Genomic DNA, 20,569 nt, shown 5'->3' on the forward strand with positions numbered 1-20,569 from the left:
TTGCCTTTGTGAGAAATACAGAAACTAACTGAAAGGCTCCTGCACCTTGACAGAATGCAAAACAGATGCACTGAAGCTGATACGGAGATTTGAGTCACCCTCTTGCAGATTCCCTGCCCCTGGTGCAGTACCAGACAATCAGGAAGAGATTTCCTAGCTCCCATATTCACTCAGGATGTTCTCCCCTCGATTGGTTCCCATGTTTAGCACCCCAACTTTTCCAAGGGGGCTCCCCCCAGGACTGGCTTCTGTCTTGCCAGTCCTGGAGCCCTGAGGGGTTTGGTACAATCTAATGATCCAAGAGTGAACAGAGATTGCATTCTGGACTGGTAGATAGCACAGACTCTCCCATATGCTCAGCACAGAGTAAGCAGATTTTAAATAATCCTCGCTTTCAGCCCCTAGAAAAGGTTGATTCACTCATGTGTTCAACCCCCCAACTTCTTGGTAGTTGCCTAAAGAACTAGGATTTATCTTACCAGTCCTGGAACTCTGATAAATTCAACATAGTTTAACCCCCTGGGGGAAGACGGAGAAAGCAGGCTGGGCTTGTAGATGCCACAGATCTAGACCTAGAGATAGTCATCATAGATCCAAGAGTTGATTCAGGACCGCAGCTTCTCTGGGGCTGCCCCAAAAAACAGTATCTGTCTCACCAATCATGAAACTCTGATGAATCTGGCACAGTCTAGTTGCCTATGGGATAATGGAAATGGGAGTTTGGGCTAGTAGACACCATAGCTCACCCCCTCCTCAGCATAGAGCAAGTGAACAAAAATCCCATCTCTCAGATTCCCTTGGGAAGGAAAACAGTTGGCAGAGGTTCCCAAATCTCTGGCCAGGCTGAAGGGTGAAGGTCTTCTCATTTTCAAGACCAGGTCATGAAGAATGGAAGAAGTGCCTGTTTTGTCTAATGTGCGAACACCTCTACAGTCAAGGAAAATGAAGAATCAGGCAAAGATCCTCCAAACAAAGGAAGAAGATAGATTTTCAGAAACCAATCTGAATAAAATGGAGTTAAATAATGTACCCGACAGAAAATTGTCACAAAAAAATGTTCACCAAGGTCAAGAGAATCATAAATGCAGGAAGAGATAGACAGCAATACAATAATGGTAGGATATTTTAGTACCTCACTTTTAATAATGAATACAACATACAGACAGGAGATCGATAAGGACATAGAGTACTTGAATAAAACATAGGCCAAATAGACCTAATACACACAGAAATTTTGGACATATGCTACAACATGGGTGAACCTGAAGGACATTATGGTAAGTGAAATAAGCCAATCACAAAGGACAAATAATATGTGATTTCACTTAAGTGAGGAAACTTAAGTAGTCAAAATCATAGATAACAGAAGATATAATGGTTGTTGCCAGAAGTCCATAACTCCTGGCAGGGAGGGAAATAGGGGGTTGTTTAATGGGTAAAGAGTTTCAGTTTTGCAAGATGAAGTGAATCCCAGAGATGGATGGTGGTGATATTTGCACAGTACGAATATACTACTTAATACTAATTAACTATATAAATGGTTATGGTGAATGTCTGTATCACCCCAAATTCGTGTGTTGAAGCCTAACTCCCAATGTGATGTTATTTGGAGGTGAAGCCTTCGGAAGGTAATTAGCTTTAGATGAGGCAAAGAAGGTAAGACCTCCATGATGGCATTAGTGTTAAGTAGAGGAAGGGAGACTAGAGCACTCTCTGAGGATGCAGGGAGAAAGAAGCCTTCTATAAACTAGAAAGAAGGTCTTCACCAGCAATCAAATATACCGATTCCTTGATTCTTGGCTTCCCAGCCTCTAGAACTATGAGAAAAAATATCTGTTGTTTCAGCCACCCAGTCTTTAGTATTTTGTCATGCAATGTGACTTAATACAATGGTTTAAAAAAAGAAAGACATACAAAGTGGTATCAATATTGATATCAGGAGGCCAAAGCGGAGGACAATCAAGGAAGTGACAATAGACAAGCTCTATTTCTTCTGTGATAACAAAGATTGGATTATCTACTGCAATGAGAGGCAGAGTTCTATAAAGGATTTGAATATAATTAGAATAAGTTTAGAAGAGTTAATTGGTAGATGATAAAAAGAGGCAACTGGATCAAGAAAGGAAGTGCTAAACTCAGTAAAAGGTCTACACAAGTTTGGAATGGGGCAAGAAGAAATCAGCAATATCATATTTTATGATCTTTCTTTGATATTTGTGAAAGTCCACTGAAGAGCATACCGGTGTGTGATGAAATTAATTCTGAAATGTCCGTCTTTATGAAAATGTATTAGAAATAATGTGTTTTTAGGTTTAAAACCTGAAAGTACTTATCATTTACAATTAATGATTGTTTCCAGGATGTACAAAGTCATTGAAAGCCTAGGACAAATTATATTGAACTCTGTCCCCACATTGCAGGTATTACTTTTTGAAACTCTTAATAGCTAATAATAATAGCTACTATTAATGAAATGTTTTATCAGGTTTCAGGGATTCTGCTAAGCACTTTACAAGTGTTAATTCATTTGATTCTTACAAATGTATAAAAGAAGTACTATTATTCCTAATTTATGTATGAAGAAACTGAAAATTTTGGACTTCTTACAATCTGACATTAATTCTTTATTTTAGGTATTTTTACATGAATTACATAAAATGGCCCTTACTATTATCTTATGAAGTTTTACTCTTAGGTGAGTTTTACAAGTGAGGATACACAGGCATAAAGAGAATAGTAACTAGCCCTGGGTTGTACAGCAACTTAGTTTTTTGCCAGAGTTCAAGGCTACATAGTCTGAGTATAAAGCCTGTTCTCTGAATTCCTCTGTTTCACCGATTCAGGCAGTGAAATACATGGGATAGATGAGCTCTATACTTGGTTCTGACTTGGTGGTGCAAAGTCTGTTAACACCATTTTAGCCCTATGTTAGCTTTGCTAAATCATTTCTTCAACCTATCATTTCTTGGAATAATGTTTAAAAGTCTTCTTCCTATAGCATCTGGTCCTTTCCTTTTCACAAGCTAAAAAATGTTGATCTTTTTACATTCCTGTCTGCCAGACAGCTTTTATACAGGAAATAGTACCTATGGCTTTCTTTTGGAGGTGTTTCTTATCATTTAGAAGAACTCCATTTACAGGAGTTCTTACAGAGAAACCACATGGTGCAGATGTCAGTAAGGAGTCATCAATCCTGCCTCCATGGCTGTGGAGCTATTTATGCAGTTTGCTTCATTTCAGCTTCTGTTCTTATTGGAACCAAAAAGTTTATGTTCAAGTACTTAAATTTTTCCCATTTTATTTCAATCCTTAAAACTAACTCTTTCATAATCATCAGTGAATTAATTCTTTCAAAGCAGAGAGACAGATAAGGAGAATTCTATAAAATTATCAAAGTGATACATAAATTCCCCTGTGGTAAAACAAGCTTATCCACATATCTAGAATAATGTTATATAAGCTGTGTGAATCACTTAATGAATATTCTTTTCTTAAAGAACAAATTTTCTTTTACAAATAAGTTTATAAGGTTTATCATTCCTTTCTTATAATCTGTAATTTAAAAATAAAACCTTTTTCACATCATTGTAATTTTGTAAATTTAACTGCCTAAATATTGAATCTTATGTCCATACTCTCTTCCCTCGAGTATTTAAAAAATATAAAGTTCATGTCACTTCACTTACCTCCAAGTCTTGCTCTGATAGAAATGTCCGGCACTCCCCTGGAATTCCATTTCCTGTTCTGTTGGAGTTCTTCTGATAGAATTTTTTGCCTTTTTATTGTTGTTTGAAATCCTGTGTCTGGTCTGGGAACTCGATGTTGAGGTTTCACATCACTAAAATCCACTAGGGTTGGTATGGTTCTGCCAATGCCAGGATTTAAATCAGCATCACCACCAGGACTCATAAACCCTGAACAGGAATCACCTAAGGTCACATCATCCCGAAGTGGAAATAATGGATAATGTGGCCCATATGGTGGGGGATAAGGATAATGTAAATGATAGTCTGGCAAAACTGAAGGGGGATAAGGGTGAAATTTAAGAAAAGCAGGGTTGCATTTCTTTTCAAATCTGCCATAGTTATGTCTGTTCTCAAGACCTTTCACAAAAGGCATGTTCATTTTTCTTAAGAGATCACAATAGTGTGGGTAATCTATATTCTCAACAGTTCCTGAAAGGATGGGCCTTTTAGAAATACTTATCTTTCCAGGTGTGTCCTGAATCTCTACATCCATGGCCTTTCTCTTTAGAAGTTTTGATAACTATAAAGTATTTCTGATAATTCCTTTATCTTTAACTATATAAACTCTATTTCCAATAACTCAAGATTGGTGTTAAACTAGTATAAAATTGACTCAGCTTTCTAAATGTTGGCAGATAATTTTGTTTTTCTTTTTAAGGTAAATATTTTCCTCCACCAAAGCAAGAATAGGGCAATGAAGGAACAGGACAGAAGGAGAGAAAAGCAGAGCCCTTGTTGCTTGGCAACGGCTAGAACTCTTAACACATTGAACGATTTATTATGTACATCATAATTTAATTCTTAAGAAAAACAAAAATAGCCTTGGTACTAATATTTCCATGATACTTTTCTCCCCGGTGCTCAGGAAAGCTGTGTTCATTTACTTATTTTAAAATCTTCCATAAGTTGGTATTTATGGGTATAAAATATATTTAAGGAGGGTAAATAAAGCAGTTAATTCAGTGACAATATATTTCCCAAAAGTATATATGTGACTACAATTAAGTATTTATAGATATAACACTTGCTATCTAAATAAATGTAAATATAAATGCACTGCAAAATACAAACAATACTAAAGTTAAATTGGTATATCTATTTTTTTTTTTTTTTTTTGAGATAGAGTCTCGCTATGTTGCCCAAGCTGGACTGCAGTGGCACGATCTTGGCTCACTGCAAGCTCCGCCTCCTGGGTTGATGCCATTCTCCTGCCTTAGCCTCCTGAGCAGCTGGGACTACAGGCGCCTACCACCATGCCTGGCTAATTTTTTGTATTTTTAGTAGAGACTGGCTTCACCATGTTAGCCAGGATGGTCTTGATCTCCTGACCTTGTGATCTGCCCACCTCAGCCTCCCAAAGTGCTGGGATTACATGCGTGAGCCACCGCGCCCAGCCCCAGTATATCTAATTTTTAAGAAAAACAGAAAATTATAATGAAAGTACAGGTACATATTTACATACCCTAAATTATCTTTACTTCCCTTAAATTTACCATGGTGTCCAGAGTAAGAACAGTAAGAGTTTTAAATTCATTTTAGGAAACCACAATGGGTGTCAGTTAACTGTCTACACACACAATATCATTTAAATCACTAATATATTGGTTCACTTAAAAGCTCTTTTACCTGCATAATTTCATCTTGCATGAACTACTATAAGAGGAAATCCAAGTATTAGAATTTGGGGTAAAAGTTCACATCATCCTTACTGCAGCAAAAATGTTAGAACAGGCAAGATTCTAGCTTTGAAGAGTAAGGCACATAATCATTAATCAGGCCAACTGTCAAGGGTGATATGCTTGGTATAATCAGAATGCCTATGCCCCACTGAAAGTCTTCACAATTTTGAGATATATTATTAAACAAGTGAGGAGATTAAATTAGGTGGTTAGACTGTCAGTCTTAAATCCCTCAGTCAGATCATAGTATATCAAGTGACAATTTTTAGCCCACCCATGATCACTCATTTCTTCATATCAAAAGTGATAACTCATTTGTAATTAGGCATTCTATATTTAGTTGCTCAAACTTCATTCTTCAGTGTATTTGCACCAACTGCTTTATTTCCATCACAGCTCTGCTCCCATTAAGTAAATCCTTCCAGCAGCAGAAAAGTAGAGGCATGAGTTTCTTTCAATTTCTCTAAAACAAGTTCTGGCTATAAATGGCCTCTTAGGCTGTGTATGGGAAAAAATAATCCCCATAACTTTGTACTTAGAATGAATGCTTTACAAGAGACAGATTAACAAGAGAAAAACAGAAGTTCATTAATATATTTCATTTATATATGAGGAACAGCCAGAGAAAGAGTAGTTCTCAAAGAAGCATCTTTGAATTCCAGCTTGTATAGCATCTTCAACAAAGACTAGGAAATTTTTAGAGATGTGACAAAGGAAAACGACTCTGAGTCTCTATAGGCAGTAACTTGGGCTAAGCAAACAAACAGCAGACAAAAGATGGTTAAAAAAAAAAAAACCTAATATTAATTCCTCTGGTATCATTTCAAGGCTAATGAGGATCTGAAGCTGTCTTCAGTGGTTAACCTTTATTCTCCCTGGTAAAGGAGCAGGGCAGGATACTTTTTGTCTTTCTAAATCTATGTCTTGCTTCTAGGTAAAAAGAGGGAAGGTGGACAGCTCTCCTGCATCCGCTGGTTCTTGTCTTCAGGGCAGCAATCCTTCATATTTGAGAAGGTATATTCTGGTCTCCCACACAGGATAGATGGTTTTGTATGTTTTGCTGAATTTAGGTGATACTATAAGATGATTTTCCAGTCTATTTTAGAAAGTAAACTTCATCTATGGTTGTTTCCTCTGTCCTTCATCAAGCTTCTTTCTGAGGCTGAAGGCCTTACTTACCTTTAATTCCCACTGTGTATTGCATTTATCTCCCAATTAAGTTCCACACATCCATAAAATACTAGCTGCTGACATTACTAGATCAAAGCAATCCACTGAGGGCTGTACACGTCTTAACTCATACATTCTCACTATCGGTTGTTCGAAACTGGGTCCCACATCTACCACCTGGCTTACAAAAAGGGCCTTCCCTCTGATCACAAACCCTTTGCAAAGGTAAAAGCACTGGCTTTGAGGCCCAACGATTCTCTCTCAGCTCTAGGATCTTGGACAAATCACTTATGTTCTTGAGGATGCCCTGCGTGGCGGTGTTGTTCTGAAGGCCTGGGGGCCGCACAGCAAAGCAGGCGAGTGCAGGCCCCACCAGCTACGTGGAGACACAGGCGGACCCCCAGTCTACCATCCCGGCGGAAGTGGGAGCACGTCCATCAGGTCCGTCGTTCCGGTCCTCCGCCGGCCAACTTCCGCCTGCAGGTGGAGGCGCGTCGCTTAACGACCTTCCGCGCGGACGGTGGGCAGCGACGGCGGCGTGTGGATGGAGGCCTCGGCCCTCGGCCCGGCGCGGCGGGGCAGGCGGCGGACCCGGGCCGCCGGCTCCCTGCTCTCTCGGGCCGCCATCCTCCTCTTTATCTCCGCCTTCCTCGTGCGGGTGCCCTCATCAGGTGAGGGTGCGCGCCGCCGCGCCAGCTCCGCAGGGACAACCGCAGCTTCCCCTACTCTTCGAATTGCCTTTTCTTGTGTCACGTGCATCCCTGTTATATAGACACCTTGCTCACTAATACGTGACAAGAAAGGTTTGTTTTTTATGGAAGTCGCACTCTGTATTTGCATAGAAGAGTGAATGACAGGAAATTAAGGTATAGATAGATCACCCACAGTTGAAGTTTTAAAATTAAATTGCTTTGTTAATAAACTCCTTGATTCAGTCCATGGGTCATCTGCCAGGTTTGCATTTCAGTGTGTGAACTCTGTAATGATGTGCTCGGTGTTTTTCAAAGTGAATAGGCAACGTGCTGCTTTGAAATTATCCGTGATGGTGGAGCGCCATCTATTGGTTTTAGCTGTAAAATATAGGAAATAATGCGATTTTAAAGTTTTGACCTCTAAAGAATTGAAGTACTTTTCTATACTGTTTTAAAAATACATTTAAGGCAGGGCGCGGTGGCTCACGCCTGTAATCCCAGCAGTTTGGGAGGCCGATTTGGGCGGATCACAAGGTCAGAAGATCGAGACCATCCTGGCTAACATGGTGAAACCCCATCTCTACTAAAAATACAAAAATAATTAGCCGCGCGCGGTGGCGGGCGCCTGTAGTCCCAGCTAGGCGGGAGGCTGAGACAGGAGAATGGCGTGAACCCGGGAAGCGGAGCTTGCAGTGAGCCGAGATCGCGCCACTGCACTCCAGCCTGGGCGACAGAGCGAGACTCTGTCTCAAAAAAACAAAACAAACAAACAAACAAACAAAAAACACATTTAAGATACTGATGAACAAACACTGAGGAAGGAAGTGAAAGTTTAATTGAACTGTTCTTTAACTAGAAAGGTTTGGGCTGCATTATTTCGTGTTGAAATTCTAGACTCATAAAACAAAATATCTCCCAGAATTGATAAAATCACAGATTTGCTTCATATGAAAAAAGTTGTTCAAATAAGGAATAATGAGAAAAAGAAGTCCTCCAAGAATATAAATGTAAAAGGAATGTGGAGGTAGGCAGGGGATGGGGGAGGAGAATGCAAGTAAATAGAGTCAATAGAGATTTAAAAATCAAAGTCCAGGCATCAGGAATCCAAAGATGATTATTCTATAAGTATATGAATAACTGATAGCCATCAATTGCCATGTAGGAGAAAGAAGCTTCTTGGATATGGTTCATGGTCGTGTATTAGGTGTGAAAAGGTTTTTATTTTAAAATTTTACCTGGTGATCTTTTGATGAAATGAGATTAGACCTTTGAGGTATAAGAAATAGAATAAGCAGTTAGTATCTTATAAGTGATGAATAGTGAAGGCCTCTTATATACCTTTTTACAATTTTTACAGTATTCTCATTTTCTACAGTAACTGTAAGGATGGAATTATTATTAGTCCCATTTTGCATATGAGAAAACTGAAACTCCTAGAGTCAAAAGTGATTTTCCTAAAACCAGTACCTGGCAGAATTAGGATTTAAACTCAAGTCCTCTGGCTTTGATACCACATCCTTTTCTTTGCACTTTGCTATTCCTGTCTGCTAAAGGCTATTTGGGTATAATGCTTTATTGCATTTTTATACTGCCCCTCACATTATTATGCCCATCACATTTGCTCATTTAACAATGAAGACTATCAGAATATGTTTCACAATTGTTATTTAATATATACAATGTGTGAGGTGTAGTGTTTGATACTGATATTTGATAAGTTAACATAAACATTGATATCACTATCAGTGGAGCTTATAATCTAATAAGGAAAATGATATGTGTGCATCAAGAGCTATAGTACAGTGTAAGCCAGTGTCTACAAGGGTTTTTCTGATGTTATCTTATAGAATTTTTATAGTTTCAGGTCCTATATTTAAGTCCTTAATTCATCTTGAGTTGATTTTTATATAAGGTGAGAGATGAGGATCCAGTATCATTCTTCTGCATGTGACTTCCCAATTATCCCAGCACCATTTAGGCAAAGATTTCGTGACCAAGAACCCAAAAGCAAATGCAACAAAAACAATGACAAAAATGCCAGACTTAATTAAACTAAAGAGCTTTTGCACAGCAAAGGGAACAGTCAGCAGAGTAAACAGATAACCACAGAATGGGAGAAAACCTTTACAATCTATACATCTGACAAAGGACTAATATCTAGAATCTATATCTAGAATCTACAAGGAACTCAAACAAATTAGCAAGATAAAACTCCCAACAACCCCATCAAAAAGTGGGCTAAAGACGTGAGTAGGCAATTCTCAAAAGAAGTTATACAAATGGCCAAAAAACATGAAAAAATGCTCAACATCACTAGTTATCAGAGAAATGCAAATCAAAACCACAGTGTGATACCACCTTACTCTCGCAAGAATGGCCATAAACAAAAAATAAAAATTAATAGATGTTGGTGTGGATGTGGTGAAAAGGGAACACTTCTGCACTGCTGGTGGGAATGTAAACTAGTACAAGCGTTGCGGAAAATTGTGGAAATTCCCTAAAGAACTCCACATTGGAACTCCCGAATGTAGAACTACCATTGGATCCAGCAGTCCAACTACTGGGTGTCTACTTGGAGGAAAAGAAGTCATTATATGAAAAAGATACTTGCACACACATTTTTATAGCAGCACAATTCACAATTGCAGAATCGTGGAACCAGCCCAAATGCCCATCAGTTAATGAGTGGATAAAGAAACTGTGGTGTATGGTATATATATAAATTATGTGTGTGGGGGGGTATATATACACACACATAAATATACGTGTGTGTATATAAATATGTGTATATATACGTATATGGAATACTACTCAACTATAAAAAAGGAATGAATTAATGGCACTTGCAGCAACCTGGATGGGGTTGGAGGCTATTATTATAAGTGAAGTAACTCAGGAATGGAAAAACAAAACATTATATGTTCTCATTTATCAGTGGGAGTTAAGCTATGAGGATACAAAGGCATAAGAATGATACAATGGTCTTTGGGGACTCAGGGGTGGGAGAAACGGTGGGAAGGGGGTGAGGGATAAAAGGCTACAAATTGGGTTTAGTGTTATGTGATGGGTGCACCAAAATCTGAAAATCCTTACTAAAGAATTTATGGAACCAAATACCACCTGTTCCTCCAAAACTTATGGAAATTAAAAACAAAGAACTATAGTACAGTGTAGAATGAGTGTTATTAAAAAGGTGCTGGTGATGTACTGTGGCAGGTAAGAAGTGCTAAGGACAAACGAGGTTTGAAGGAGAAGGGACTTGTGATTTGCGTCTTGAATTGTGGGAGATGTGAACTTCTAATAATGAAGAGTATTCTAAATGGATTTAGAAAAAATCAGAGGTGTGATATAATATGGAGAAGCAGTAGGTAGATTAAATTTATCAGATCGTTTGAGGGGGAATAGAGTTGGAAGAGTGATATCAACTGTCAGAGGAGATTGACTTATGGCTCTTCCCCTCAACCAATACCAAAGATACTGTAATACTATAGTTGAATATTTTAGAATATCTAATGAGACAAATTGTTGATCATTTTTTTTTGATAGTTGGACACTTGGTTCGATTACCAAGAGGTTTTCGCTTGACCAAAGATTCAGTGAAAATAGTGGGATCGACACATTTTCCAGGTATTCATGAATATATTTTCACTAATTTTTAAATAAATTATTAGCATTTGTTTAAATTTTATCAGTCTTGTCCAAAAGGCTAATGTTCTTCAGTTTTCCTAGTCTCCTAAGGCCCTTTTCTTTCTAGAGAAGTGGATTAAAGTTGTTTGCATATGGTTAGACTCATCCAGTTCTAATAATGTAAGCTATAACTGCATAAGTGTACAAAGAATAATTATTTCTAAAAGTTATCTAAAGTTGCCTGTAGTGGATTTTTATTATATAATAATTAGCTATAATATTAAGTGTATGTAGTGCAAATATGGTAATACAAATCATACATATTTTGGATTCAAAGATTTGCAATAGTCACATGAAGTGTAGCAACTACAGCTTGTTTTGGTGTTTTTTAAGTTGTAGCAAATTCACATGCCATAAAATTCTTCCTTTAAAGTGCACAGTTCAGTTGTTTTTAGTATATTGACAAGATTGGACATATATTGACAACTGTTACCCCTATCTAATTTTACAACATTTTCATCACCCCAAAAAGAAAGACCTAATCCATTATGCAATCATTCTTCAGCCCTGGAAAGTACTTATCTACTTTCTGTCTCTATAGTTTTGCCTGTTCTGAAAATTTCATATAAATGGAGTCATACACTGTGTGCCCTTTTGTGTCTGTCTTTCACTTAGTGTAATGTTTTTGAGGTTCAGCCATGTTATAGAGTGCATAAATACTTCATTCCTTTTTAGGGTGAAATAATACTCACTTCTCTACCTAGCAGTACATATGGGACATATGGTAACTCTATGTTTAATATTTTGAGGAGCTGCCAAACTATTTTTTAAAGAGCCTAAGCTATTTTACTTTCACACCAGCAATGTATGAGGGTTCAAATTTTCCAATATCCTAAACATTGTTATTGTCCATCTTCTTTTTTTATAGCTATCGTAATATGTGTAAACTGGTATCATTGTGGTTTTGATTTGCATTTCCCTAATGACTAATGATGTTGTAACTCTTCATGTGTTTTGTGGCTATATGGATACGTCATTTGCAGAATACCTATTCAAGTCCTTTGCCCATTTTTAAATTGGGTGGTTTTCTTTTTGTTGTTGAATTGTAGAGTTCTTTATATATTCTATATATTGGATATATGATTTGCAAATTTTTTTCCCAGTTAGTGGATTGTGTTTTCACTTTCTTAATGTTTTTTCTTTGAAGCATATGTTTTAAACTTTGATAAAGAAGTCTAATTTCTATTTTTTATATGGTGCTGGTGCTTCAGGTATCATATCTAAGAAATTATTGCTTAATCAGTGGTTACAAAGTGTTTTTCCTATATTTCTTTATAAGAATGTTGTAGTTTTAACTCTGACATTTAGGCCTCTGATCTATTTTGAGTCAATTTTTGTGTATGGTGCAAGGTAGAAGTCATACTCATTCTTTAGCACATGGCTATCCAGTTGTTTTATCACCATTTGTTGAAGAGATTATTCTTTTTCTTTTGAATTGGCTTGGCACTTGTATTGAAAAGCAATTGGCCCCAGATGTATGGGTTTATTTTTGGACTTTAAGTTCTATACAATTGATTTATATATCTATTCTTATGCTGATACTTTGCTGTCTTGATTATTGTTGCTTATAATAAGTTTTGAAATCATTAAGTGTGAGTCCTTCAAATTTGTTCTTTTTAAGATTGCTTTGTCTTCCCTGGGTCCCTTGCAATTCCGTATTCTAGAATCAGCTTGTCAATTTCTGCAAAGAGGTCTATTGAGATTTTAACAGGGATTTCATTGAATCTGTAGATCAATTTTAGGAGTATTGTCACCTTAACAATATTAAGTCTTCTTATCTATGAAATTGGGGTGTCTTTCCATTATTTCAGTTTATTTAGATCTTTAGTTTCCCTGAATTATATTTTGTAGTTTTCAGTGTACAAGTGTTACATTTCTTCTGTTAAATTTACCCCTAAATATTTTATTATTTTCAATGCTATTGTAAATGAATGGTTTTATTCAGTTAGTTTTTGGATTGGTCATTGCTAGCATGTAGAAACACAATTGATATTTTCATACTGATGTTATGTAAAACTGGTATCAGTTTTCACCATTAAGTATGATGTTAGCTGTGAGTTTTTTGTAGAGGCCCTTTATCAGGGTTACGGAGTTCCTTTCAATTCTTAGTTTGTTGAGTTCTTTTATTGTGATAGGGGTTGAATTTTGCTAAATGCTTTTTCTCCATGTATAGCAACAATAATGTGTTTTTTATTCTTTATCCTGTTAATATGATGCATCACATTGATTTCGTAGTTTGAACTTGCTTTGCATTCCTGGGATAAATTCCAGTTGATTATGATGTATAATCCTTTCTTATGTTGCTGGATTTGGTTGCTAGTGTTTTCAGGATTTTTATGGCTATGTTCATAAGGAAAATTGGTCTGTAAATTTCTTGTGATGCCTTTGATTTTGGTTTTAAGATAATACTGGCTTCATAGAACAAGTTTGTATGTAATTACCTCCTCTTCTGTCTTTTGGAAGAGTTTGTGAAGGATTGTTTTTTTTTTTTTTTTTGAGACGGAGTCTTGCTCTGTCGCCCAGGCTGGGGTGCAGTGGCCGGATCTCAGCTCACTGCAAGCTCCGCCTCCCGGGTTTACGCCATTCTCCTGCCTCAGCCTCCCGAGTAGCTGGGACTACAGGCGCCTGCCACCTCGCCTGGCTAGTTTTCTGTATTTTTTAGTAGAGATGGGGTTTCACCGTGTTAGCCAGGATGGTCTCGATCTCCTGACCTCGTGATCCGCCCGTCTGGGCCTCCCAAAGTGCTGGGATTACAGGCTTGAGCCACCGCGCCTGGCCAGGATTGTTGTTAATTCTGTTAATTGTTTGGTAAAATTCACCAGTGAATTCATTTGGTGCTGAATTTTTCTTTGTGGGTGGTTTTTTGATTAGCAGTTTAATCACTCATTTTAGGCCTATTCAGACTTTCTATTTCATTATGACTTTTTTATGGGAAACTATTAATCAAAGGTTACTTGTGTGGGATGAGTTGCTTCTCTCTTGCTACTTTCAAGATTATCTCCTTGTTTATGGATTTTGACAGTTTGATTATGATGTGTCTGGCTATGGATTTCCTTTAAGTTTATCATAATTGGAGTTAATCGAATTCTTGGATATGTGGATTCATGTTTTCAATCAAATTTGGAATGTTTTGTCATTATTAAAAAATTTCTTTTTCTCTCTCTCCCCTCTTTCGGGACTCTGATTATGCATACATTGATATGCTTAATGCTTTTCAAAGGTCTCTTGAGTTACTGATGTTTATTCTTTTTTTCTTCTTTTTCTCAGACTGGATAATCACATGTTGACCTATCTTCAAGTTTGCTAATTCTTCTGCCTTCTCAATTTGCTATTGATTCCTTCTAGTTAATTTATCATTTCAGTTACTGTACTTTTTAATCTGCAGTTTATTAAAAATAATTTTTGTATCTTTATTGATATTTTCTATTTGGAATATCATACATTCTTTATTACTTTAGACATGGTTTTCTTTGATCATATGTGAAATATCTAACTTAAAATCTTTATCCAGTAAGTCCAACATTTGGTCTTTCTCCAATAATTGACCTTCCTTGGAGTCTGTTTCAGTGGGTTACTTTTTTTATGCATATGGCCATATTTTCTTGGTTTTCTGCATGTCTCATATTTTTAGTTGAAAACTTGACATTTACAATAATATAGCAACACTGGAAATAAGATTCTTTCTACTTCCCAGAGTGTGATGTTGCTGCTGTTTGCTGATATCATGTATTTGTTCAGTGAGTTTCTGAACTAATTGTGTAAGTTTTGTATTCTTTATCACATAGCCACTGAAATTTCTGCTTAATTAACTTAGTTAAGCTAATGATTGGACAGAGTTTTTATTAAACATCTTGAACCAGTTAGTCTCCTAGTCTTTGCTGAGGGTGTCTTTGTGCATGTTGTGACATACTTTTCAGATAGTTGGCAACTCTACCTTATCATTCACTTTATGCTGTGCAGAACCTCAATTTCAGCCAAAGGAGAGAACTTAAGGCCTCTTCATCTTTACTGAGTATACAGATTGTCCTAGGCATGTACACAGTCCTTTGCATGAATATGTCCTGCTATTTTTTCAGGAATATTCAGAACAATTCAAAGTTCCTGTGGACATGACATTCCCCAGCTTTTCCTCTTAAGGGTTTTGGTTAGCCTATTGTTTTCCCCAATTGTTGTTCACTATATCAGGCAGTCACAAAGTTAAATGAGGGCCTCTAATTGTTTTTAATGAATTCTTTTGGGGAAAAGGCTTTTTGCAGTAGGCGAAGTCCAAGTCAGGTCAAGTATGGACAGCCTTTAATGTGAGATCTTCCAGGATGTTGACTCACAGGTCGCATACTGATAGTACTCTGGGAAGGAGGCTTTGAAGGCATTCTAACCATGCCTGCCCCTTCCATTGGCTGCGAGGCCGCTGGTTCTCACTGGGATTATAAACTGTTGGTTGTCATGGCTCCTTATTGCAGAGCTGGGAAAGGAGGCATGGAAATCAGGCACGTTAAAATGCTACAAGCTCACTGTTTCTACCAATTGTAATTAGTTCCTTAGGGATGCTGGAACAAAAGAACCATAGGGTGGTTTAAACAACAGAAATTATTGTCTTACAGTTGTAGTGGCTAGAAATCAAAAATCAAAGTGTTGACAGAGTTGATTTCTTCTGGAGACTTTGAAGAAAGAATCTGTTCCAGATATTTGTCTTTGGCTTTTAGATTGCCATCTTTTCCCTATCACTCTGTATCCTCTTCCCTCTGTATTTTCTGTTTCCAAATTTCCCCTTTTAATAAGGGGATCAGTCATATTGGATTTGGACCCAGCCTGATGACTTCATTTTAACCTGACTTTCTCAGTAAAGACTATTTCTAAATAAGTTTATATCCTGAAGGACTGGAGATTAGGACTTCAACATATTAATAAGAGAGGGAGGACACAATCAACCCATAAATCAGATCCAGTTGTTTTTCTTGAATAAATGTTTTCTGGATTGCTATATTTGATTAATTTTGAGTTTGAGTTCTGGAAATGTTTATTGTGATAATTTCTACATTTTTCCTCATTACTTTTATGAAGGAGATAATTTTTGGAGTTCCTTATTCTGCCATTTTTATTGATCACCCCAGTGACAACTTTTAAAGCTGAATTATAAAATGTTATCTGGGTAACTAATTTCCCTTTTATTTTCTTTTATTGTATAATATTAAATTTATTCTTAAAATAGATTACCATTCCAATTCACTAGGTAGTTCTTATATCTCTTGAGTAGATTATTATATGATATTTCATTGGTTTTGGCCCATAATATACTGACTGCATGATTTTTTGTGCCTTCCGTTTCTTCTGTCATGTAAGGTCTTGGCATCTGTCTGTGTTGGCCACTTTTCAGATTTGTGACCCTCTTTTTTACTCGTTCACCTTTCGCATATTCTTTTCAGGTCAGTTAGTTTTCCATTTTCATTAACTCATGTATTAATTCACTGAGCCTTTATTTATATTTTGTTGCACTTTTAGTTTATTCTATTTTTTTTTTTAGTGTATATATTAAATGCCATTTTGTATTTTTTTTTTGGTACCTGTTCAGAAGTTTTCTGGGACTGTATATTATCCAGGAGAAGAGGTTTTAGCATCATAGGACCTGAGCATTCTCAATCTCACTGACGTTGCTCTTCAAAAAGGCTGCACCAGTTCACACTTCCTTCAGTGGTACTTGAGGGGGTCCCATTTTCCCACATCCTTATCAGCACAAAATTTTACCCAACTTTTTCCATATTTGCTAAGATGAAGATTATGTTGCCTCTGCCCATTCTTTTCTTTGTTGTTTTCAAAGGAGTTCTTTTTCATATTGTTTATATTCCAGTTATAAATACGTTATTAACTTTGTGGCAAATATCCTCTTCCTACTGTCAAATTTGTTAACTTTGCCTGTGTTATACAGGATCAAACAGAAATTGTTACCATTTAAGAAGTTGAGTTCAGTAGTTTTATATTTGTGCTTTTTGCTAAAATAATTTTCTATAACTGGTTCAGACAAAAAGGTATTATTTTCTTTAAATAATGACTTGCCTTCAGGAATTCAGTGTACCTGGAATTTATTTTTATATACAGTAAGAGGTATAAATATAAGTTTGCTTTTGCATATATTTTGAGATAACTTTTAACTATAATTTATTGATAATCTATATTTTCTCCAGTGATTTTAGGTACCACGTCTACTACATATATATCAGTTATTTATACCAATGTGATTTTTTTCCCTAGACCCATTATTTGTTCCTACACCAGGCCTCTCTTTTTTAATTTAGTGTAAATGTTAATATATCTCAATAACTCTTATTGCTAGTCCCTCCTCTTTGCTTTTCTGTTATAGAATTGTTTCAGACATTTATGAAGCTTTAATCTTCCTAATGGATTTTAGAATCAGTATTGAAGAGCTTCTTAAATAATTTCTTCTGGGATTTTGCTTATGTGTTGATAAATACATTTGGGAATAAATTGACATCTTTAAAGTTACGTGTATACAATCATGATCATGGCATTGTGGTCTAATTTTATGTCTTTTGCTAGAGTCTAAAGATGTTCCCCATATAGGTCTGATTATAGAGGGACTTTTGTTTATTGTACTCGAAATATTATCTTCTTTCCTGCAAAATGGTTTAATGCATTATTGTTGATGTAGAGGAATATTATTTGTTTTTGTGTGTTGATCTTGCATTGGGAAACTCTTCTGGATTCATGTATATTTGCAGTGAAATAGGTACAGGGATTAGTGGGGGCGAGAGGAAGGGCACAGCCATGGTATGAGGTACTGTCAAGCCAAAGCACAAAGTATATACTTATGCTGAGTTTCCAAAGATGAGGAGGAACTTACACCAATAAAATTACAAAAGAATGATGCTGTGTGCTGCTATGGCATGGTTAGGACAGAGGGTGTGAAAAGAGGTATACTGAGATATATGCAAAAGACAGATCATGGAGAGTGGTGCCAGTAAATCATGCCGAGGAGTGAAAATTTATGGGGTAAGCATTTATTAAAGAAGTTATTAAAGAAGTTAGGCAATCTATTAATGCAAGCATTTCATTAAAGTATTCAAAAACAAAAAAATCACCTCAATCAACGTAGAAAAAACATTTCTTAAAATTCAGTGCTGATTTATGTTTATGATAAAAACAAATAACCAAAAACAGAGGGGAACTTTCTTAACCTGTGGAAGGGTATGTACCTAAAAGTACATTCAATAAACATCATGCTTTATGGTAAAACTTTAGAGGAAGTCTCTTAAAAGTCAAAGAGAATTTTGATTCTCTTTATTTTACTGGATCACAAAAATCTTTGTATACAGTGTGTCAGTGAAGAGTTGCCACGCAGTGTCTAAAGGGTTGTTGGAACCTTTCCTAAAAGTTTGCTTATGAGTAAACTTAAAACAATGGAATCTTTACCGAGTTCCTTTTATATTTTCTAAAGGATACTAGTTTTGCTTACTTATCAGGATTTAAATTTCAAAGCAAATGAAACAAAATGCTTTAATATTTAAAATCAATGCAAGCATAAATTTGCAGACTTTTTAATCACTTTATCATTTTTATTCAGTACATCATGCTACATCATTGTGAATAATGCATTATTCTGCTAAACAATTTTAAAGCTCTAATCATGTTTGGTGTCTTTACAAAACAGATAAAGTGTAGATATAGTATTAATACTTTGTTATTGAAATAATATTCTGAGAATAAAACAGGTTAGTGTACATGAGTTCTGAGTGAAAAGTACTAACACATTATGCTCAGGTTGGGGATACATGTACACGCACATACATGCATACACATATATGCATGCAAATACATAATATATTTTTAATGTTAATTACATAGAATGCAATGAAATTTAGTTTTTATCAGGTAATAGCAATAATTCAAAGTACTCTTATTATTGCATGTAACCCAAACTACAATAATGTACATTATAGAGAAAGAAAAGAACATAAAATACTATTGGAACATTTTAAATATTGTATTTTCAGTGAAAGTGTATGTCATGCTCCATCAAAAGAGTCCACATGTGTTATGTGTAACGCAACGACTGCGAAATGCTGAACTGATAGACCCATCATTCCAATGGCATGGGCCTAAAGGAAAAATTGTTTCAGGTAGGATTTTTTTTTCAATTATTATAATTAAATAAATGTATCTGAGTTGTGTGCAACACAAAAAGAATGTTTGTATCTCATACATATTTATGTTATTTCCTCAATTCTTTTTTTTGCGATTTCCTTCTGAAGTTAGAGCTAGCAATGTAGATAGTGTTCCCATTTTTACGTATTTTATTTTGATACAGAGACATACTCTAAGAATGAACTGTTTAGAGGGCTCTCAAAGCATTTATAATCCCCAAAAGGTACTTTTTTCACTTAGAAATTACTGTTTGTATGACTGATTTGATCAATATTTCCTCTAGTCACCTTTTTGTTTTTTAATCTTGAAATACAGATTTTACTTTTATTATAATTTTTTAATTGGATAAAAGCTGATTTTTAACACTGTAGTTTTAAAAAACTACAGTTAACTTAGCTGACTTTGTTTCTAGCCTTGCATAAAATATAGATTAATGAGTTTTCATTTTGAAGATCTGTTCAGTCATTTTTGTATACCCTCAGAGAAAATTTTTCTTTATTGCTCTATATACCATATTTTCTTTCCTTTCTTTTTAAAAATCTTATTGGTATTTTGAGATCGTGTCTGTGGATAAAAACTTACAGGCTTACTTTATTTTGTTGGATGAAAGAGAGCAATATATTTATACAAAGACTTGCGAAAGAAGCGTAGGAAATAGTAATTTTTAAATATGTTTTAATTCATATTTATGTAGCTAAGAGATCTCAGCTGTATGTTTCTGCGATATTTATGTTGATTCTAAAATAGGTAATTTTAAAGAGTTAATCTCCTCTTTGGGTCAGTCTGTGTTTTTCTTAGGACGAATTATTCATCATTCATTTAGTGAGTGACTACTTGATGGAAGCTGCTGTGCTAGGTTTTATGGGGGATAGAAAGATCAGACATAACCTCTGCCTCACAACACTAGCAAAGTAGGAATGATTGTGCAGTTTGTTCATGAGATCAGCAGGACTCATTAACAGAAATTCTAATAGGTTTTGCAGCTTATATAAGTCACAGAAGTGGTCCAGGTGTAAAAGCACCCAATACTGGAAATACAATCAGATTTTATTTTTGTTGCTCTCTAATAGTAGCACATAATGTAATAGAAACATGTGTATATTGAAACTCTGCAAGTTGAAAAATAGAAACATTTAAGCATTGAATTTTTCTATTGTCATTTGTTGCTCCTTTGATTTGGAAATTGAAATTTGAAATTTTTTCTTCAAGGTGTCATGCCAGGTCTTGCAGTTTATATTGCAAATATAGTATGAAATTCAATTTATCCTTTAAGTAGGAGCAATATTTATTTTACTCACTTCTATAATAGAAAAGTAGGTATCCATAAATGTAGTTATTTCCAGGTAAAGATACAATCCTGTTACTACGTTGGTTTTTACCTTTATAAAAACTATTCTCAGGGAATTCTGGTATTTTAACTTTATGATTATATTATAGT

The 20,569-nt window shown here is 35.8% G+C and overlaps 2 protein-coding genes across 3 annotated transcripts in view; one reads left to right on the plus strand and one right to left on the minus strand.

Annotated features, from left to right (window-relative positions):
• SPATA48 (spermatogenesis associated 48) overlaps positions 1 to 4,239 on the minus strand; it is a 64,119-nt gene extending 59,880 nt beyond the window's left edge. The window contains exon 1 of the mRNA XM_025380747.1: positions 3,687 to 4,239. Within this exon, the coding sequence (XP_025236532.1) occupies positions 3,687 to 4,239 (553 nt within the window). The remainder of the gene's footprint in view (positions 1 to 3,686) is intronic.
• A 2,833-nt stretch (positions 4,240 to 7,072) lies between these two features.
• Positions 7,073 to 20,569, plus strand: part of ZPBP (zona pellucida binding protein) — a 156,058-nt gene continuing 142,561 nt past the window's right edge. For both annotated transcript variants that reach the window (XM_025379899.1, XM_025379900.1), the window contains exons 1-3: positions 7,073 to 7,266; positions 10,834 to 10,914; positions 18,981 to 19,106. In XM_025379899.1, the coding sequence (XP_025235684.1) occupies positions 7,140 to 7,266; positions 10,834 to 10,914; positions 18,981 to 19,106 (334 nt within the window). In that variant the 5' untranslated portion in view covers positions 7,073 to 7,139. The remainder of the gene's footprint in view (positions 7,267 to 10,833; positions 10,915 to 18,980; positions 19,107 to 20,569) is intronic.

The sequence above is a fragment of the Theropithecus gelada genome, chromosome 3, assembly GCF_003255815.1.
Source record: "Theropithecus gelada isolate Dixy chromosome 3, Tgel_1.0, whole genome shotgun sequence".
Lineage (NCBI taxonomy): Eukaryota > Metazoa > Chordata > Mammalia > Primates > Cercopithecidae > Theropithecus > Theropithecus gelada.